The 22,783-nt window shown below is 51.7% G+C and overlaps 1 protein-coding gene across 8 annotated transcripts in view; it reads right to left on the bottom strand.

The window, feature by feature from the left end:
* Positions 1–22,783, bottom strand: part of Prdm16 (PR/SET domain 16) — a 320,311-nt gene that overhangs the window by 206,424 nt on the left and 91,104 nt on the right. For all 8 annotated transcript variants that reach the window (XM_029540251.1, XM_029540250.1, XM_029540249.1 and 5 more), the window contains exon 2: positions 7,139–7,488. In XM_029540251.1, the coding sequence (XP_029396111.1) occupies positions 7,139–7,488 (350 nt within the window). The remainder of the gene's footprint in view (positions 1–7,138; positions 7,489–22,783) is intronic.

Raw genomic sequence — 22,783 nt, forward strand, 5'->3', positions numbered from 1 at the left:
TAATCGATGAGGACTCTGGGTCTTAACCCCAGATGTTCCTGACGAACAGAGATAACCTGCTCCTACCTGGAGTGAGCCTGAGTTCCTGTGTTGCTGGCTGTGATCAGATGGAACCAGAAAGCAGTCAGATGAGAGTCATGCGCCTATACTGTAGTTCTGAGGCCAAGATACCTAAGAGGAGCTCCAAGAGGTGTCCCTCACTCCCAGAGGCTGATGTGTTAACTTGTTGCCTCTAAATCTTTCTTTGCAAATTCCGCTGGAACTGTTATACCTCATTGCTAAGTTGGGTAGACTCACTTCTTGGGTGAGCTGCATATACACTTCGTCTGTGCCCAGCTTGTGTCTGCTGCCATCCCAGACCCTGATAGGACTGAGAGGTTGAAGGCCTTGCAGATATGGACAGCTCCAGACACCAGCCTGCTGACCAGTTGTCCCAGGACATTCCAGCCTTGCTTTGGAGCAGGCAACTTGGTGATAGCTGGTAATGGCAAAGCTATGGAGGGTGTGTGTGTGTGTGTGTGTGTGTGTGTGTGTGTGTGTGTGATCTATCTGCACATCCCCTGTGAAACCAGGAGTCTGGTGCTCAGGAGGGAATCACGTGAGGCTCTTAGCAGAGAGGGCATTACACTCTCTCAGAGCTTCGTGGGAAGGATGTGGTGACTCAGACAAGGCCAGTGAGTCTGTATGCTGCCTCCTTCCCAAGCTGGGACACAGACAAAGTGTATACGCAGTGTCCATCTCCACTGTCTGGCCTGTCTGCTCTAAATGTTGCTGTACACATGAGTCACTACAGATCTTGTCCAAAAGCACATGGTGACTCAATGGATCTCTTTGTCCAGAAGGCCTTGGGCCAGCACTGCACTTGGGGACTGCTCTGGGACAGTAAGGGGCTTCGTGCATGGTTCCCTAAACTCCATTTCTCCTGTACCCACTATGGAATCAGAAAAGGCAGGCAGATTCCATCATCAGAGGGAGCTCACTGCTTCCAGAGTTGGGATAGCTCCTCCTGGGACTCAGGAAGGACATGTCTCACATGGGCTTTTTCACCAAGATACACCCTTAAAAGGATACACCCCTTAGCCACACACCTGACCCACAACTCCTTTGCTCAAGTCCTTCGTGATGAGAGGCTGTCCGACTGGGTAGTTCAGGCCAAGCACGCGGTTGCTGAAGGAGGGGTGTTTGCTGGCAGAAATGCACATGCCTGGTGTGTGTGTGTGTGTGTTGGGGATGTCCCCTAGGCTTTCCTCTCTCTTCAAGGTCAGTATTGATGCAGGACCTGAAGGGATCTTTATAGGAGCCCACAGTGACACCACTTGCCACAGCACCCCAATTTGGTATCCTGAGCTTGGTCTCCCAAAGCAGCCAAGGCCAGGCAGGGCAGAAATACAAGTGATCCGTACACTGGGTGGTCAGATCCCAATGCCAGGACTTTAACACTAGGCAGGAAGTAGCAGGTATCCCCTGAAGCACAGCCAGGCTGGGAGGAAGATTCCCCCTAAAGTACAGCTATGCTGTGAGGGAGATGCTTCTGTCTGTGGGCAAGTCCAAGGAGGAAAAAGGCTTCATGTGAGGTCTGTGAAGGCTGAAGGAGGGAGGACAGAGGTCACTGTCTACGGAAACCTTGAAGCTGAATCTTGGACCCAAGCTTGGGTTCTGCAGTGAGATTTCAGCCCCCGCCCACACAGGCCAAGCCACTCTATGGGAACTGGCAAACCTACCTATTTATCTCTCCTGCTCCGGGGCTGATTTTAGACCCAGCATTTGGGCTCCTGCATGCCTGTACTCAGAGTTTGAAGAAGCTCATTCTTGGGACAGCCATTTAGTGCTAAGCCACAGCGGCTTTAGCAGTCTCTTACAAAACCTTCATCCTGGGGAGGGCTTGGGGGACTAGAGGCTAAGGCTACACTGTGTGAAACTATGACAGTCAGACTGCCCCCAACACCGCCATCCCACTATTTTGGCCCCCAAACTTACACTGCTCATTCTCCACCCTCGGGAAGGGAAAGGCCTGCAATAAGCAAGAATGCTAACACGTATTTACACAAGCACACATAACTTTCCTCCAAGAGAGCTATTCTTGGCTGGTGTCTGGAGTGATAAGCTCACATTAAATGTACAGAAGTTTCTCAGAATCTCACAGCAGGTGGCTTACACCCCTGACCTCTCTGGTCATTAGAAGAACCAGAAGGGTCCCTGAAAGTGATCTGTAAATCTTGACCCTCCCCAGTAAAGGAACTGGCAGAAGACCCCCAAGACTGTGGCACAGAGGGAGGAACGCGGCAGGCGGAGGTCTCCAGCATATCTCCCGTTTCCCCCAGAGTGTCCTGTTACCTTGGCTTGTTTGTTGATTGAACAAATGAATGCATGCATTAATATTCAACCCCCCACTCCAGGGATTAAGGCAGCCCACTTGAGTAAATTCTTGAGATGATTGAAACCCCATCAGTTCACATTAACACCTCTTAAACACTGGGAGACACATTCATTCAGCAGATGATGTTTGTGTGTCAATCACAGGCTCAACACGATCTCAGAGAGAGACTTTCCGGAGTGACAACTGTGTCAACACAATCTCAGAGAGCGACTATCTGGAGACATCCTCGACGAGAACCTAGTCTAACTCCAGGGAATTATGATCAACGTAGGCACAAGCCTGTCTCCACTTCCTCCCCAGGTACCCAGCCTTAAGTGTCTTACTCAAGCAGGCTCAGGCACACAGCTGCAGACTCCGCCTGGGGCAGGTGGCCACTGAACAGCCCATCCATAGCCCCATCCCTCTGGGCTGTCACGGCAGCCATCTCTTAATTAGCAAAATAAATAGCACGGTGATAAATGTCATAATTTACTCAACAAATGATCAAAATCATTGCTTCTGCAGACCCCGGGGCAATAAAATGCAATCACGGGGTGATTTATTCCCACCGGAGGGCGAGTGCAAGCTTCGTGTCAGTTAGCAGAGCACGGCATGGGGTGGGGGTTGGCCAGATGGAGGAGCCTGGAAATTGGGATGCCCTTCTGTGAAACCACCTCCTTGAGGGACAGAGTCCACAGAGATGTCCAGGTATTGAAACCACACCCACACCCTCAGACAGCCTCATCAGCCGGGCCCAGGACATCAGTCCAGACTGACTGTGAGTCACAGTCTGGTGGTCCCAAAGCACTCAGGGAAGGGGGCTTTATAAACAATGGAGATCTCCAATACACACATGAGCAAGAAGGAGAGGGAAAGTCTCCAGGGCCCATTCTAGACAGAGGGATGGGCCAGGTGAATGAACACCCAGAAGGGCAAGCTCAGCTGCTGCAGTCCTAGCTCTGCTCCATCAAAGGAGAGTGTACCTGGGGTGGGAGTGAACCCCACCGGGACATGGAGTCAAAGCCCCTCATGTGTCATGTAGTCATCCTAGCCTGACTCACGTGTGGAGAACTTTTTCCTCCACAGTCACCTCATGCCAGCCATGCCTCCATACCTGCCTTTTCACTCTGTCTTCTGAAACAAGAACTTTCAGAAAGGAAATAAAATATAGTCACAGCATCCCAAGTGACACTACAAACGATAGCTCTGACCCTCCTTTTCAACTGGCCACCAGAGGACCACAGGGTCATTCCTCCTGTTTGTAGGCCCCCCCTGAAGGATCCGAGCTCTGGAGTGCAGCCTGCCACAGTCTGGTGCACCCCTCTCCTGGGCCAATCCTCAGGGAAGCCAAACAGAACGGGCCCTCCTTGGCTTTCATCTGTCATCTTTGCTCCAATGTCACTGCTTGCTCTCTTGTAGCAAATGAGTACCACGTTAATGATCGCAAAATTCAATTACTCTGATTCACAGAACTTAATTATGAGGGTGGGGCTGAATTATACATGTAATCTAGGGCCACTCTGAGATTACACCTAGGCATGGCTCAGACCGCCCTGAGCCAGACTGAGGTCCCCAGCCTTCAACATGCTTGCACATTAACACTTTCTGGTAGCCTCTCTCTCTGCACTCACAGAGGTAACAGAGTGGCTGGTGGGCCAGGTCACTGGGTGTAAGCGGCTGGGGTGGTTAACAGAAGGCCTCTTCCTCGGGACTGACTATGGAGAGATCTGGGCCCCGGGTCCTGTTTGTCCTGAACCATGACCAGGAGATAAAGCACGTAGGCTAATTTAGGAAAAGCTAGGAGGGCCACCAGAACGCACCGGCTTTGCTAAGCTACCTTCATACTTTGAGGGAGACAAAGAAACAGGTCTGAAAAAAATATAGCTCACACATGGAAAAATTATCCTAAAGCTATGAGAGAAGAGGTCTCAGTGCTGTCCCCAAGTCCAGACCACTCAGCTTGTTGAGCTCAAGGAACCCACTGCTGACTGACTCCTTGACCCCTAGAACTGAGAGCCTCCCCAGGAGCCTCCTCTTTTCTCCTGGACAGCAGTGGCTTCCACTCCAGTTCTGCCAATGGCTTCAATAATTCAATCCCAAGGACACACCTAGCTGATCAGCCGGACGCTAAGGAAGGACACAGTGCCCAGACAGGAGTCACAGAAACAGGTGAGGAGGAAGCTCGGGTGAGCCTGTTTCAGGGCATTGGCCTGGGGCACCTATCACTAAGCACCCTCTCCAAAGGCAGAGGTCAGGTCACCACCACGGGACAAAGAAACAGAGACACGCATGTACACAATGCACCCACACCACATGCATACTCGCATGTGAGTGCAGACACACACACACACACACAAACAAACACACACCACACAAACACATGCCCTCACACACCATAATACACACACACACATGCACTGTACACACTGTACACACCACACAAGTACACACACACACACCATAAACACCATACACATCATATACACCACATACCACACCACACCACACACACACACACACACACACACACACACACACACACCCTACCTCTCACTCTTAAGCACCTACCCGGAGTGTAAATAGTACTGCGAAAGTCAACAGGCCCTGAGGAGTGGTAGCGACAGCCTGTACCAGGCCTGGCACTCAGGGAACCACTATGATACGGGGCACTTCTCTAAAAACCAAAATCAAACAGAAGCCTGTATCAGCCGCAGAGCAGACAAGAACAAAGTCACTTCAAGGTCATCCAAAGAACTACCTGTTACCTGTAAGGTTTGTTTATCCTCCAAGCATCTGAAAGCTAGCCTACTGATTAAATAATGAAGATCTTTAAGTGCCTTAAACAAACACCCTCCAACCGTCTCTCTGGCGCAGCAGAGGGGAGTAACTCCCCCTCGTCCCCCGCCCCCATAAAGCCAAATTCAACTGAACCCAAGGTATTCAGATACCGTGCTGTTTAAAAACTCTCCTCGGGCCACAGAGCACAGTATGGGCCCGTTGGAGGGATGGGATTCTAGACCCCTCTTCTCCTGCCAGTCAGGCACGAAGATCTCAACCCCGGTCCCACACCCTGCATCTGTTACTTCTGATGGTTGGAGACATGACAAATCAACTTCAGAGCTACAGACCCCACCATGTTGACGCCCAACTCACCGTCTCTTCATCCATTTGGTGAGCCCGGCGTCTCACCTGGACCCTCCAAACCCTCTGAAGAGCAAGTAAGGGTGGCTCATGCTCAGATCAGAAACCCAGTGCCCTGGACGATGAACCCAATAAGACCCTGCGACTCCAGAGACCTCACTCCACCTGCTTTCTGAGACACACAAAGGTCTAGGCATTCAACTTCAGGCATGTAAGACACATGAACAGCATATGAATGTGATCTAGGTACTGCCAGCAGATGCATCAATTCCCTTGGATCTCCTTGGATCTCCATGCTACCTGTTCCCCTCAAAAGGCTTTGCACATGACAGGACCAAGGGAAATCCTCGGTTCTTGGTGGCACATCCAGCATTTCTCTGCAAGAGGACACTGTGCGCAGGGGAACATTTCCTCAGAATCTCTGGGCAGCTGTGGAGTCTGGGCGTGCAAAGCCTGGGGGCTGTAAAATAGCCAGGGAGAGAACGCCGGGCCTTAAGCCGTTCTGGCTCTACAAAGAAAACCTACAAATCTGCTTAAACACTTTCCCAAGGTTGTCAAGAGGCTGGGAGAGGCAGAAAGACCAGAGGTGGACCCTTGTCCCACCGGACACCCACCCCCAGACCCACAGCAGGCGAGCAGGCTCTCTCCCTCCCCAGGACCATTTGCCCTTCCTGGCATTGACCTCCGTGCGGGCACTCAAGGAGGTTGTGAAACACTAAAAGGAATCTGGGTTCACATTCCTGCTTTCCACCCAGGCAGGCTCCCTGCCAAAACTACCACTGGAAACCAGCCCTGTAGGCCGCAGGAAGGCCGGAGCCTACAGGAAAACGTGCTTTTTGTGGCACTCTTAGTTCCCACGAGGCCACCTTGACAAGCCCCCTCAAGGCAGGGGTCAGTCAGTGTGCCTCACGGCCGGAGTGGACACTTCTGAAAGCTTCTGGTTCAAGGCTCACACTCGCTCTCCTAACGGACGCACGATCCTCTTCAAACCCTCTGCCCGGGGTTAACACACGTGAACTCCACTCCCGCCACAGTCCGGGGAGATATGGATAAGGACGTTTAAGTAGGCAAGGCTTCTGCTCACAGATCTGAGGATGAGGTCCCCTTGCAGTCCATTAGGAGCCTTGTCAAACCACGGGCTTATGGGGGCTGCATGGCCGCCAGGCCCGCTGTGCGAGCTGCCTCTGCCTGATGGAGCCAGAATGGAGCTCTTGGTGTTCTTTTAGAACCGCTTCTTCAGAAGCGTCTTTAGCTGCTCCTTTTAGAACATTCAGCTACCCCACAGTGAGGTTGGGTTAGCACCTCCATCCAGCAGGAGGCACAAGATGTTTTAAAACATGAGCTCAGAAAAGACACATTTCCGGGAAGAGGGTGCCACAGCCGTCGTCGGGGCTGACGGGCATCCGAGGGGACTGCAATGTTTTCTGAGTCACGTCATGCGAGCTGCTGGATAAAATAACCCTGGGAAATGTGACATTCGAACGCTCTCTCTCGCTCTCTCTCTCTCTCTCTCTCTCTCTCTCTCTCTCTCTCCAACAGACCGAGCCTCCTGCCTGGGGCAGGGGTTGCACCAGCTTTATAAATAGATTGAACACAAGATAAATAGCTACGATCAATCATGCTCAGACTGGGCACACTCACCTCCCATCCAAAGTCAGCCTCCTTCAGTGCGGCCCGGGGCGTCACCATGTAGGGGCCAAACCTCTCCCCGATTTCCATCTTCCGCTTGGCCCAGATCCCCAGGCCAGCTCCTGGTATGGAGGACTCTCGCAGCTCGAAGTCTGGTGGGATTGGAATGTCTTCAGGAATGTAGACAGGAGCCTCATAGGGCGAGCCCTCCTTGGGAGTGAAGTCCTCGCTGGTAGGGAAGGGGGACGGCGGCCCCATGGGGATGGGGGACAGGATGCCGTCCTCGGTCTCCTCCTCAGCACTCTGGCCGGCCAGCAGGTCCGGGTCAGGTTCATACATATTATTTACAACGTCACCGTCACCTAAAGAGATAAGGTAGCATCAGCTTCTGCGGCAGGGACTCCCCAGGGGTGTGGCCCTTGCAGAACCAAAGGGTACCAGAGGCCCAGCAGACGTCCAGCTGCTACCCCTTGCGTGGCAGATGCCACCTCTGCAACATCCTAAGCCTGGTAGCGGGCATGCAGTGCCAGCACCTCCCCAGGGAGGAGATCCCACCAGGCTCCTCGAGGGACCAACGTGCTACAGGCAGCACGCTCACTGTTTCCAAATGTGTGAGAGGTGGACACTTCATCCGCAGCCACCTGAGGATGTGCTGCTGCCCAGCTCCGCTACGGAGACGCGGAGGCAAAGCTGAGGCAGAGGTGTCAAGGCTGTCGTGGGGACAGTGAAATATTTGCTATGAAATCACTCCGGTGCTTGTCTGTAGCCTCGGAGGTGGGTCAACCGGGATGGTTTTGAGAAAATTCAGAATTTGGGTTCATGTGAGATTTGCTAAAAATGGCCACCCCAGCGCAAGGTTGGGCTAGACACTGCACTGGACCGGTCAGGTCCTGTACAGGGTTTCTATACATTCCTGGTGACCTCAAGGTAGGTCAGGAATAGCTGAGTTCGTGGACATGGTGCTTGAGCTGCAGGTCCCAAGACTGAGCAAAAGGAAGAGGCCCTCAGCTTTATCTGTGGGGGTGGGGTGGAGGGCTTTTCTCAAAGGGCCATCATAACCAAAGGCTGACATCAAGATGAATATAACAGAGGAACCTTGGCACAGGCAGGCTGTGATGGTACTGGGCAGGAAAGGTCTAAGGGGGCAAGGAAGAGATCAGTCAGAAAGGAAAACGGGAGTTCCTGGCATCTACCTCCACGGCACCGCAAACACAGTGAAACCAACAGGGACTCGGCAGAGCCAGAAGGCTAGACCAGCTCAAGGCCCCAGAGATACGAATAAGCAAATGGCCAGACTATGTTCTGTCCACACCAGGGCCTATCCACTAGGAGCAAGAAGCCTACTTTGTTGCGATGGAGACAGAAGTCAGAAGCATGCACACCGCCCAGAACACTTGGGGCCTTGTAATGTAGCTATTCTGAAATACACAGCACATTACTATGAACCATCCTGGTATACCTCCATCCATTTTCCCTCTCTAGCTGTAACTCTGTCCCCACTGACCAGCGTCTTCCCTCTCTCTGCCCCTCCCCCATGGCGGTGTCATCCCAGTCACCCTGACTTGGCCATTCCCTGATGCTTACACCATATACACACCATAAACATCACACTGTAGCCTGTAAACTCTGACTCATCCCCCAATGTAAATATCACTATTCCCATAAAGGCTCGCTCATTTTTCCAGTATGTACACAGTTGGAAACACCGCTGTGTCTTGTCACTACAAATGATCACGATTCGCCTGCTAAGACTTTAAAAGTTCTGTCAAATGGAAGGCCAACACCATGCTTCCTCAAAGCATCCGAAAGAGGCAGATCTGTAAAGGTTATGAGGGGCCGGAAAGTGTCGGCTAATAGAAGCCATTCTCCTGCGGGTGGTGAGAGTGTTTCAGAATTAGACAGAGGTAGAGGTTGGTTGCACAACGCAGGAAAGTGTGCTAAGAGCCACGGAGCTATGTGCTTTAGAATGGACACTTTTTCTGTACGGAGGACTTGACCTTAGTCAGTTCAGAAAGCCAGAGGGGTAGAGGGAGGCTCACAGAATGGCTCCTAGCTGAGCGTGCTGACCCCTGATCCCAATCTCCCAGGTCAATTCTGTCCTGCCACTGGTCTGTTGACCTGTGGAAGTCACCCAGGAGCCATGTCCCATGCCTGTCCCTGCTCCTTGACGTTGGCTGGTGAAACAGAAGCCTCCAGGGAGACAAGAACTTTTCAAGTATGAGGGGAAAAAAAAAAAAAAAAAAAAACGATTTCAGATTCCCCACGTTGGCTGCAAACAAACCGGCTGGGGAAGTAACAAAATGTTTCCTTTGAAAAGAAACTGACGTCTCGGGGGAGGGGGGGAGAAATCATGCCGATAACACTTATTTAATTTAGCGGCATTCACAGAAGTAATGACTATGTTTTAAGTGGGCAACGGTTCCTTTTTAATTGGCTGGTGGGATCCTTTCAGGGACTCAGCAACACGAAGGCAGCACAGCTCCCTCCGCCCAAAGCCTGGTGTTGTTTAGGTTTGAAAGAACACCCCCATAAACCTTCCTATTGCCTGTGTGAGGCAGAAAGGTAAATTAGAAGGGGGGGTAATTAACAAGCCACCTTATTATTCGGAACTCATAACTGCACAGAGCTCACAAACAAAGTCGTGCTGGAAGCCCATGTTCCCCGTGAACTGTTCCTTAACTCTTTCGGGGCGCCGATGCCATCTGACCTTCAGAGTGGCTAGGAAGCAGAAGAGGACATCGGGAGCTCTGACGGGTCCAAGGAGGGCAATGTTCCCGTGAGGTGTATGGCCACCTTGGGGCTATTTCTTTTTCTTTCTTTCTTTCTTTCTTTCTTTCTTTCTTTCTTTCTTTCTTTCTTTCTTTCTTTCTTTCTTTCTTTCTTTCTTCCTTCCTTCNTCTTTCTTTCTTTCTTTCTTTCTTTCTTTCTTTCTTTCTTTCTTTCTTTCTTTCTTTCTTTCTTTCTTTCTTTTTCAGTTTGAGTTCAACTTCCTCAAACCCCTCACCTACTCACAGAAACCATCAACCTTAAGAATGGCCCTAACTGGAGGCCTGGCAAACAGCTAGAGAGAAGGCAGTGTTTCCTGCCGATTAGAGGATTAGAGGTAGGCCTGTGCCCCGGCCCAGCCTCCTGTGCCCAGGTGGTCATGAGGTTAAGTGACAGCTTCCTTCTTTCCATTCTGTTGTCCTCTCCCCTGAGCTGGGGGAGAGCTTGGTTCATGGGTGGGCACTTGAGGGTCGAGGAGGCCTAATGAGTGTGCACAGAGCACATTTTGAGAGAGGAACATATTTCCTGAGGCCCTGAAGAACCAGTCTCCTGCTCTGAATTTTGGAGTCCTGGAGGAGCTAGGCATGAGTCACTCAGTTTGGGGGGTGGGTAAGTGGGGAATCTTATGTTCAACTTAGAGACCAGCCTTTCTTTCTCATGAGCCCCAGGTAAGATGTCCTCGGAGGTGACAGCCCTTCCCTCTGCCCAGGGTAGACAGGCATACTCCCAGAGTGGGTCTGGAATGGCAGATCCATTTCCAGACTATGTTCTTGTCCAGGTAGAAGAGCAGTGCCCAAGGTCATGAGCCCTTTGTGATTGTGACTGGGAGACGTGTCATTGATTGGTTGGGAGGCCTACAGTCTCTGTTTGGACCTTGCAATGGCTTCAGGCTGGGGATTCTTGGCTAGAGCTGTCATTCATAAAATGTTAAACATGGAGGGGAGGGTACAGGAAGCAGCGTTGGCTGGCCCTGGAGGCAAGTGGCTCTAAGCCATGGCTACCTCTGCTCTTCATCCTAGAAGCACCTGCTGGATGCCCTGGGCTCCAGATGAGCCTGTTCCTAGTGAATGCCACACCAAGTCCCTCTAAGTATCATGCCAGCCAATGTTCCAATGACCGTCATGACTCTACGGTGGGGATCAGACCTCAGCTCCTCCCCAGAAGCAGGGAAGCATCACTGGCTGGGAGCCCACCATGAGCTCGCACTCCACTCGGCTTTGGATTCCACCCAACTGGGTTTTAGGGTTTTAGGGTTGGGTCTCTTCTGACCTCACATGAGGAGGCTTTCTGTCCCCTCACTGAGAACACAAGCCATGTATTCTCCCCACTGAAGAACAAACATGGATGGGAAACCAAGGCCTAGAAAAATGGGGGAGGGGGACAGAAACAGACAGACAGACACAGACAGAGAAATGGATAGAGAGATAGACAGAGACAGAGAGACAGATAGAGATAGAAACAAAGACAGAGGGACAGACACAGAGGGAGACAGAAACAGAGACAAAGAGACAGAAACAGAGAAAAGTAGAGACAGAGAACAAGACAGAGACAGAGAGACAGAAGCAGAGACAGGCAGATGGAGACAGAGACAGAGAGACAGCAAACAGTGTGCTCACATGCTAAACTCAGGGACAGTTTGCTAAACAATAGTGTCAACAAGCAGCAGAGGGCTGTCATGGTATCCCCCAGGCTGGGGCTTTGCATCAGACATGCCAGTAACATCTGTAAAGGGTGATCACTGGCTGTCCTGCCACCAACACGCAGATTTAAACCGTAATCAGTGGCCAGAGAGAGCCTAAGGAATTTTCTCAGTCCATGGATCTTTTGCTACAGTTCTTGCTTTATTGTGAGGTCGAGTTTAAAGGAGAAGTCATCTTGCTTGAAGGCTTGGAGCAGGCAGTGTGAAAGTCACACAGGGCAGCGGAAGTGCTTCTGCTCATCAATCAGGCAATCAGGGCAGAGTGTGTGTGTGTGTGTGTGTGTGTGTGTGTGTGTGTCAGGGCAGAGTGTGTGTGGGCACATGAGATCTTTGTGTGAGCATGTATATATGTGAGCACAGGTAATGGTGGGGAACCCCAGACACAGACCCTTGCAGCCTACACGGATCAGCCCTCTACAAGTTTACTGCCTTCTGCCTGGAGGGTCCTGAAGGAAAAGGGGGACATGGAGGGATGCCAGAAGCCTCTAGCCACATGCTCAGCTTGCATTAGGTGGTAGGTGGAGGCTCTGAGAGGTCCCTGGGGTACCCTGCTAGGGCCTGGATGGTGCTGTGGGTGATCCTTACTGCTGGGAGGTAAGACCTCCCCTACAGGCAACTACAGGCTTCGTTGGCACTTCCCTCAGGGAGATCAGCCCAGTCTCTTCAACTCATTGTTATCTCAGGATGCTTCCAAATGGCTACAGGAATACTCTGACTTCATTCTGCACCCCCAAACCATGGCCTAAGGTCACAAGCCCATGCCAGCTGTGCCCAGAGAGGAAGACACCATGCTGACACTGTTAAGTCTACCCTCAAGAGTGAAGAAGTCAGGCCAGGTGTTTGCTTAGCTCAGCAATGACAAAGCAGGTATCTCCTGGAAATGAAGGAAGCAGAGAGGGGAATCAGGACTGGAGGACAGAGCTGTCTAGAGAGGAGGACACGACCTCAGATCTGGGGTATCCAGGACAGGTCCTGAGCAGGTGCAACAATACTTATTGGACATGCGGAGTGTTTGGGTCAGGACAAGGTGGCCATATCGTGATCTGCATCTTGACTGTGATGGATGTGATGGAGACACCTGGGGAGCAGATCAGTATACATGGCACGTGTTAAGAATGAGTCCTTGTGAGTTGTCTACATCAATAACCTGTGCTCAAGGATGGAATGAGGTGCCCTGGAAGAACTCTAAGGTTGGCGGAAGCAACCTCGATGTTCTTGGTTTTAGAAATACTCAAGGCCATATTGTAGAGGGAAGATGGAAAGCCACAGGCTAAGAGCCCTGCACCACCATACATTTCCACTAATTTTTTCCCACACACGTGCAAAAGAAACTGTTGGAACCAGGAGGGTCTAAACAGCAAGAATGATTTTCAAAAATGGGTATGGGTAAGCAGCAGCCTGGGTTCTGGCCCCTGGTTCCTTCTAGGTTCCCGTGGCAACTGACTCATTGCTCAGAACCAGGAAACAGCAATACCAGATCAGCCCATAATCTTCCTTCTCTCTAAGGAAATCAGACCAAGCAAGATGGGGTAGAAAGACAGAGTGCATAGCTCTGCGAGTAGATATGTGTGTGTGGTGGTTTGGATGAGAATAGCCCCCCATTGGCTCATATATTTGAATGCTTGGTCTAGAGCTTGTGGAACTGTTTTGGGAAAGACTAGGGAGGAGGTATGTCACTGGGGGAATGGGCTTTGGGTCTTTAAAAGCCCATGCCAGGCCCAGTCTCTGGCTCTCTGCTTCCAACTTCCAGATCAGGATGTAAGCTCTCAGCTACTGCTCTAGAACCATGTCTAATTCCCCACTGCCATGCTCCCTCCCATAATGTCCACAAGACACAGAGAGACACTCATACACATACAAACACACACATGCAGAGAGAAACACACACAGATACACACACAGGCACACACACACAAGACACAGAGAGACAGCAAGACACTCATATATACACACAGGCACAGAGAGAAACACACAGATACATGCACTCAGGCACACACACACATGCACATAAACACACAGGTGTGCAAACGTGTGCACACATATGCACACAGGAGTACATGCACATACACACACAGGAGTACATATACATATACTCAGGTGTGCACACACAGATGCACACACAGATACACACACACACACACACACACACACACACACACACACACCTGAAGAAGAAATCCCTGAGCCTATTCAGAAGCACAGATTGAACAGTGAAAGACCTCTGGTACAAACTGAAAACTCAGGGTTTTCTTTTTTTTGCTCAGTCACGTTCGCCTGCATCCTGTAAGTTTAGAAACAGAAGCAGCTAAAGAGGGATGGTGCCTTGAGATGAGTCCTACAGACCAGATGGAGTGAGGACTGAGGGGCACCCAGCAATTTGCCCTGTCTCTACTCTATGACAATTCCTCTGGCCACTTTCCTGAAGCCAGAGGGTCAGCAACCCACTGTCCTCATCTGATTGGATGGTGACTCTGAATGGCCACTACTGTCTTTCCCAAAAGGGAGAGAGAAGAAGGGAGGGGCAAGACCCTTGCATGCACAAGCAGTTCCAGAAGGGTACTTGGGTGGGCGGCACAGGCCTGTTCTGCTCACGGATGTGGAAAGGGACAGCCTTTCCTGGTGAGGTCATGCAGGCTGGCCGCAGCCCCACTTAACACTCCACAGCCATCATAACCACCCTCGGGGGCCAGGGGTCCCAGAAAGAAAGAGTTCCTGATAGACTTCACAGAATGGAGGCCCTCAGGAGTCCCTGTCCCAGACTCTGCCCACTGCTGTGGGGCATGGAGGGCACTGCCCTCACGGTCATTCTCAGGGGACTTGAGCAGCTCATGTGACAGTGGCCAGCTCTTTGGAGCTCCGACATTTCTACTGTACAGCTGAGGTCAGACCACACACTCTGAGTTCACAGAGGGGTGCGTGGTTGGTCAGACCCAGCTAGCCTGTTGGCTTCCTAGCAGCTCTGGGCCACCCCATCTCTCCCCAGGAGCCCATCGTTCTAAGCGCAGGGCTAGCTCCGCACAAGCTGCCTGACCCAGACACATAAGGCACGGTCAGGAGTAATGTGCACCATTGACCAGTGCACGTTCTTTCCCCGTGGGAGTTACAGCCGCACTTGTCAGAAAGCCGCGAGGCTTCTGGTAGCTCTTCACCCTGTTTGGCAAAAGAACCTCAGACCCAAGTCTGAAGGATCTTTTCCAAGCTTCCTGGGGTTCAGAGGCCCAGTACAGATTTGAAGGGTCAAAAGGAGTCTACTCAGAATTACCCAGAACTGACCTGAGAACAAAGGAAAGGTCATCCCATGCTCTGAAGAAGAGAAAGCCTGCCTGAAACAAGGTACACCCCAACTGTCTCAGAAACCACCCAAGCCTCCTCACTTATTGGCCCCTCAACCATGTGGGCGGGGAGAAGATTCACACACCTTTCCACAGAATGATGAGCAATGGTTTCAGTAAAACCCAACCCTGGCTATGCCTTGTTTTTTTTTTTTTTTTTTTTTTTTAAGGGAATATGGTGGTGGCCAGGTGCCACAAGCACCATGTCTTGCAGAGGAGCAGCCACTTGGCAAGGCAGCAACAATCTGAAGCTGTCATCCTGAAAGCCAGCCTCAAGGACTCCTGGCATGCTTGTTCTTGAATTAAATTGCGTGACCAGTCACAGGGTACCCCACCCCAAAGGTATCTCAGTTAGCTTAAGTAGAATTTAACACCTACTGATCAATTCAGCTTGACTTATGGAATATACGTGGCCACAGAAGTGAGGACATACTTCAGGATGGACAAGACTCTGTCATTAAGGCTTTGAGGAAACAGTCCCCAGCTGGCCACATGGCATCAAACTCTGGAGGTTGTTGAGATGACCCAAGGGAGTCTTACGATATGCTGTCTCTCCCTGGTTCTGTCTGTTCCTGTCAGGCCTGCTGGATACTGCTAGCTTTAATTTAGGCTATCTGGAGAGTCACTTACTAATTGAGTCCATGGCATAGGTGGCTGTTTACTGCACTTTATCTAATTCTCCCAGAGTCCACAAGACAGACAGCACTGTTACATCAATGACATGAAGCCTAGAGAGTGGTGGTATACTTACAGCCCCATGTTTAGATGTAGCTAGCTGAGGAACTACACAGTACTCATTCTAAGGTAGCCCACTTTATCCACATCCACAGTGACAAGCTATTCCCAAGAGGCATTTACTGAAGGCCTTACCATGGGGACAGACTGGATGAATGAATGTGTGGGTAAATGAATGGATAGGTGGAGATGAGCAGATAGGTGAATGAATGAGTGTATGGGTGTGGGTGGGTGGATGAGGGTGGGTGCTTGATGAATGCTAGATGGCTGGGTGAGTGGATGAGTGGATGGGTGGATAGATGAATGGGTAGATGGGTGGGTGGATGAGGGGGTAGGTGAATGTTAGATGTATGGGTGAGTGGATGGATGGATGGATGGATGAGTGGGTGGGTGGATGGATGGGTGGTGGGAAGATGGATGGATGGGTGGATGGGTGGGTAGATGGATAGGTGGGTGGAAGGTTAGATATTCAGATGAAGTGGGTAGTAGATGGCTAAATGAATGGTTTGGTTTATTGATGGTGGGTGGTTGGATAGATGGATGGATAAGTATATGGATGAGTAGCTGGGTAGGAAGATGAGGGAATGGATGGGTAAGGTTAGTGGATGATGACTGATAGACGGATAGACGGTTAAAAAAGTAAATAGGCTTGAGTGGATAGATTTATGAATGGATATGTAGGTGGTGAATGGGCAGGCATACATATGAATGAATGGGCGGATCAGACAGAGTGTCAATGAATCTACCGATGAATGGATAGGGGGTGGGGGAGATTCCTGAGGCAAGTCATTTTGTTTGTTTTGGTTTTGACTTTGAGGCGAGGACTCACTATGTATCCCCATCTGGCCTTGAACTTACTCTGTAGCCCACACTGTCCTGGAAGTCACTGTCTTCCTGTCTCTGTCTCTAAGTGCAGGGATTACAGGTGTGAGCTACCACATTTAGCTGATGGAGAAAGTTCCTAGTGAGGACGCTGAATGTCAGGACCTCGCCTTTCCTTCCGCAGAATGGAAGTTCACGGACACAGGTCCGCTCCCATTCTCCTCCACTCTGATTGGTTAAATGAGCATTCTCCTCCACTCTGATTGGTTAAACTAGCATTCTCCTCCACTCTGATTGGCTAAACTAACACACTCCTCCACTCTGGTTGGTTAAACTAGCATTCTCCTCCACTGATTAGTTAAACTAGAAAGATATATCCCCCCCACACACACACACAGCCCCCTCCTCTTGAAAGTGAACCAGAGGTTTTTATTTGTTTGCTTTACGGTGTCCCTTCAAAACCAGCCCTTTGACCCTCTTTCCACTTGTGTGGGGTAGCCTGCCTGGTTCAGCATGCCAGGGCTACGCATGTGAATTATGGGTCTCAACCAAAGGCTTGCCTGGCTCTGAGACGCTGCCTCCCACCTGGAAAAAAGGCAGAGTTTGGCCTCTAACTTTTGTCTCCCCTTCCTTCTCAGAGACAAGTGAGGAGGAGGGCTGTGAATGAGTCCTTCAGGCAACCCAGCAAAGCTACGCATCCCAGGAGCTGTGAGCTCTGCTTAAGTTGAAGGAAAAGGGCAGACCCCGCTTGGTCTCCAGGTCTGCAGGAGCCGCTGAGGGACGTTATTCTCAGGGGACAGTGAGAGGTCCTTAAACCTAATGGGGAAGGGTTCTGCAATTTCTGCACAGCCACTGTGACAGACAAACCAGACACAGATGCTTCTTCCAGAGGGCTCTGGGATGCCAGAGGAGTTTCCCAAAGACTCACTCCCAAAATGGGTTGTTAGGAAGGGATGTCCAGGAGTCAATGGGCTCCCACATGCTTGTGCCCTGTGTTTTGAAACACCTGATACTGCACTGATTGTCCCAAGCCCAAGGACTCAAACTCTCAAAAAACGTCCTGGTAAGAGGTTGTGCAGCCGTCTCCTGACAGGGTCCTGCCTCATCTGCAGCAAGCAGCCTGTCAGCATTCTTCCAGAGCCAGGGCCAATCCCAGCAGCTGTTAACACAGCAGATTAATAGAGCCAAGGAATGATGGCTCTGCAAACATGCTAAATGTTAATAATAATCAATCGCCGTTTACATTCTCAACCCTGTCCGCAGGGATGGCCCCAGCTGCAAAGCTGATGCAACCAAATTGCCATTAGAGCTTGGGGGAGCCTGGGTGGCTTGGTGGTTAGCCAGAGCTGACCTGAATGTGGCACGGGCCTCTCTGAGCCATTTCTCCAAAGAGAGGGTGTATGGAGATGACCTGGCAAGGAGCTTGGGCTGCCCACTTGGTTTCTCTGTTCTGGCTGAAGTCACCCACACAACCTGGCCTTTCACTCCTTAGTCTCTGTCATAATTACAAAGGGAAGCAAGGACACCACCCACAGAGCTGTCTCCTCTTTACAGATGAAGAACAAGGCAGTCCCAGGCCTGTCCCTGGTAGGGGTCTACACTAGCCTTGAGGTGGATCTCTGCCACCCTTATTAATGGCTGGCTTGTTCGGGTCAAGTTCAAATACCTCAGAATGGGGCTTTACTTAAAAATAATTAATCTGTAAGTGTATGGGTGTATGATGAGACATTAGACTGGACTGTAACCCAGGGTGAGTCTCCGGAGGAATATAACCCTGCCACACCTGAACTACAGATATCCAGCTTATATCACCCAGGTGATGACAGTTTGTGTCACTGGTTCCAAAAGCCATGCTGGCAACCCCTTCCCGCAGCCTTGAGTGGTTTCTGTCCTTTACTATTCAACCCATTTCACAGACAATGAGGCCACAAGTTGGGGATGAGGAGTCAAGTCTAGAAGCCAATGGCTGAGCCCAAGCAGCCCATGTTAACCTAGGCTGCCCTGTGGCCACTCCCCCTAGTGTCTGAGCCACCTGCTCAGACAAACCCCAGCCTACCTCAAAGAAATCACATGCCGTTGGGCTCAAAGATAACCAAATCTATCCAAAGAAGGGACATGGTAAACAGCCAGACCCACCCTGCCCCACCCCCACTCCTGCACAGCCCAGGACCAGCACACAGCCCACCCGGGTCCAGAAGCCCAGGGCCAGCAACCTGAATCCAGCCCTTACTGGGGGCCATGGATGGCGCTGGCCAGTCCTGGCCACCTGGCCCCACTTAAGGCCTGATGCATTATTCCAAGATGATTATTTGTCCTGCAATGCTCTGGGGACACTGAGCTCTGCGCCAAACCCCGCATCTTCCATTTCCTGGCCGCCTCCATCGCCCGGGGCAGGCAGGCACTGAATGGCCATGATGCCTCTGTAATTTTTATCAAGGCTTGTTCCTGGTAAAAAGCCTCTTTGTTTCAGAGAGATGTGATTTGGCCTTTTTCTTCCTCTCTTTATTCCTTCGTTAATATACCACTTCCCCGAGCCCCGGGGGCAGAGAGGTAGCCCACGGATCGCTCAAATCTTAGTGTTTTTTCTTCTAAATCACAGCAAGGCTCCCTGGCCCTGCTGAGCCCAGTCTGAGTTGGCGGGCTGAGCGGGTGCCCTCCTTAACCCTTTGCCTCCTGAACGGTCAACATGCTGTCACCTCGAATTTCAGGGTGGGAGGGTTGGTTACAGATACCAGCTCTGGAACCTCCAACCCAGTCTTTAGAAACAACTGGAGTGAGGATGAAGCAGGGCTCGGTGGCCCAGACCCAGCCTGACGTGGGCAAGGCCCTGATTTCTACACCCAGCAGCGAAGAAAAATATTTTAAATTGACTGGTGGCAGAGTACACATCACATAAAATCTTAGCCGTTTCTAGCGACAGATCAGTGACATTAAGCGCCCACATCGGGAAGCACAATGCACTCACGCGGGCCCTTCTCTTGAACACTTCCCATGCTGGATTTGAAACTCTGTGTCTGTTAAATACGAACCACCCCCCCCCCCCCGTTTCCTCTTCAGGTCTGAGCGGCCGCCATTTTGCCATCCATCTTTATGAAGCAGACTCCTCCAGGGGCCAGTCATAAGCCGACTGGAACAGGACTTGGCCTTGGCAGATCGGCTTATCTCACCGAGCACCTTGTCCTCAAGGTCCCTCCCGTGTGGCAGGGTGCATTGTAACTAACTTCCTTTCTGGGTCTGAGTGGTGCCCCACCACCATGTGAGTAGACCGTGCTTGACTCCACAGACACAGTGGCTTCCACCCCCTGGCTGGTGTGAATAACGCAAGGGTGAACACGGACGGGTGTGTCTCTGGACGCTTGGTTTAACAGGCTCTTCCCCCAGAGTGAAGCCTGCTTCCGGCCAACAGCTGTTGCTCTCCTGAAACGTGGAGGTGAGGAGAAGATGCCCACCTCACCACCCCACCCTCAGCTGATTCTCCTCTCCCACAGTTAGCTAGGCAGTTCCTACAATTTGTCCATGTGGCTACCTAGTATGAGTGGCTTACACAGTGGGCATCCCGTCCTGGTGCACAGTGGCCCCAGGTCAGAAACCCAAGCTCGGCTCTCCTAGCTGTGGTTAGTGCATGGAGGATTCCTAGACCTTCACGACTCAGGGAAAGCTTCATTCACCTCAGCCTCTCCTGAGTACTTAGCTAGGCTTGTTCAGGCATTTCAGAGTTCTTTAGGACTTTCTTTCTTTTTCTTTTTCTTTCTTTCTTTTTGTTGTTTGGTTTTTTGAGACAGGGTTTTTCTGTATAGTCCTGGCTGTCCTGGAACTCACTTTAGAGACCAGGCTGGCCTTGAACTCAGAAATCCGCCTGCCTCTGCCTCCCGAGTGCTGGGATTAAAGGTGTGTGCCACCACGCCCGGCTAGGACTTTCTTAATAGAGTCAACCAGAGCCCAGGAGGGACCTGGGCCTACTCAGTCTAAAGGGGCCTACAGGAGAGGACTCAGCATGGTCAGGCTTGGGAAACCAAGTTCTTCATACATCCCTGTCTACAGACCCAGAAACCGTGATGGAATGCTTGCAAGATGGAGTACAGAAATTCCGCCTTTCCCAGAGTCCACATCTGCCTGCTGCAGGGTCCCAGAGAAGGCTCCGGGCCATGGGGTGCTGCGCTGCGCTTTGCCAGGGCGAGCTGAACATGCTCTCCTGGTGCCTGCTTTCTGCTCTGTTTCCCTGCCTCTCTGCCCTCAGCAGCATGGTGGAGGAGCAAGGGGTTAAATGCTGAGCAAACGCTATGACAACTGTCACCAAACTATTTATAGCCGCATTTATCTCTGTAGCTCCTACCAGCCAGCCTGTGGCTGCCATTCACAGGCCAAAGTAAGGTCGCAAGTAAACCCATATGCCTCAAGAAAACAGGGGTGAGGTGGCATGCCAGGGGTGGGGGTTGGGGGGGCTGCCCTCTGCCTGGAAGGCTGGCTTCTGGGAACACAGGTACTGGGACAGGCTTGTCATTTCCCAAGCTGCTCTTAGGGGTAGGGTGAGCCCAGCAGGCTCTCTTGTTAGGGGGACAGTGGGAAGATTAGTGGTCCTGCGTGATTGGCACCATGAGGCATGAGGCAGAGGATGAAAGGTGCCGGTTTCTGAGCCTTTTCCTCTGTGGCCTTGGCTACAGACAGGGCAAGCCCCAGGTCCTCAAATGGCTGTGAATGCTTGGTGAAGTGGGGTCAGCATCAGGAAGGGGCACGTTCACTGGCCCTCAGCCTTGATAGGGGGAGGAGGGGGAGCGGCTGGGGCGGCTGTTGTCTGCATTGGATCTGGGTCTTCAGGGTCCTTCTTGTACACTCCTAGACCCCGCCTCTTCTGGGCGTTATGGCCACTGGCTCTGTGCCCTGTCCTGGCCTCCCCCCAAACCAGGGGGAAGGAGCTAGGATGCTGAGCCTCTCTGACACCAGGGCTGGGGCAGGGGGCCACCAAGATGCTTCGTGGGAACACAGTGCCACCTTGTGACCTGGCTCCCAGGGCCCAGGCAGATAGTTGGGGGGGGGGGGAACTACATTTCCCAAGGGGCACACGCTTTCATTTTTTGTTTTTGTTTGTTTGTTTGTTTGTTTTTCTGTTCTCCCTCCAAATGCTGTCCACAGGGTGGGACAAAGTCCGGTATTTGCTGGGATGAAGGATCTGCCTGAGAGCTCCCCTCCCCCACAGACCAGAGCTTCCTCCCTCTGGGACTGGGGGCAGTACCCTCTACTGCCTACCCCCAAGCTGCTTCCTCCTCCTCCATTCCCTTTCCAGAGGGCTGCAGGTGGATGGCCGCCTGGCCCTCTGGCCCATTCTGTCTAATAAAGACATTTCTAGTTTTAACCATCAAATAAAGTGCTTAACTCCTCCTGGTTCTTCTCTGCTCTGCCACTCTGCGGCTTCATTTAGCAAGCCAGTGGGGGGGGGGGGAAGAGGAGAAGGAAAGAGAAAGGAAAAAAATTCATTAATTTTTATTAACAGGGAGAGCCATTTGTTCCCTGTGACAATATTTGACTTGTCGAAATGATTTTCACCTCTGCCACGAGGTGCGCGCTCTCCACATACATCACCCGATTACTCGGAGCGCGCCGGCCGCGGTCATTAGGCAGTGAATTAACAGCAGTCCCCACCACTATTAATCACCCTGACAAAGGCGTTAGCTCGCCGCTGACCCGAGCACGGCCCACGGACACAGCAGCCCAGGAGAAGGCCCCGAGCTGGGGGAGGTGACAGTGTGGTAGTGGGTGCCTGGCCGTTCCCTGCACCGCCCTTAAGGTCTTGACAAAGCAAGCAGGAGAGCCCCCAAGCCCTGGTGGCAGTGATGGGGCAGTGTGGTGGCAGCACAGGCAGCAGCAGCGTCTCTGATGCTTTTCCTGTTTTCGAGTGACCTTCCCTGCCCAGGTGCTATAGTGACATACCCTTATTCCCCACTGCCAGCCTGGGAGCACAGCCTGGGAGCACAGCCTGGGAGCACAGCCATTAGCATCCCATCTTGCAGTTCAGGAGACAGACACAGAGAGACCAGGACCTGCCCAAGGTGGTGGCTTCAAGGAGTGTCACCAGAATTCTTATCTAGGCCCAGTGACTTCCTAGCCCCGCATCTTGGCTCTTACAATTTCCCCAAGGCCTTGAAGGGAGGCACTGTGTGGCTGGAGTGTGTTCTCCACTCTGGGCTTCGAGAGAAGAAGACATGCTGATCCTAAACCAAATGATGAGACCCCAGGATCAAGGGTCTTAGGAACAGTTCTTGTGGAGTTTACTTTCTAGGCTCTCTCTCTCTCTCTCTCTCTTTCTCT

Source organism: Mus pahari, chromosome 6 (genome assembly GCF_900095145.1).
Source record: "Mus pahari chromosome 6, PAHARI_EIJ_v1.1, whole genome shotgun sequence".
Lineage (NCBI taxonomy): Eukaryota > Metazoa > Chordata > Mammalia > Rodentia > Muridae > Mus > Mus pahari.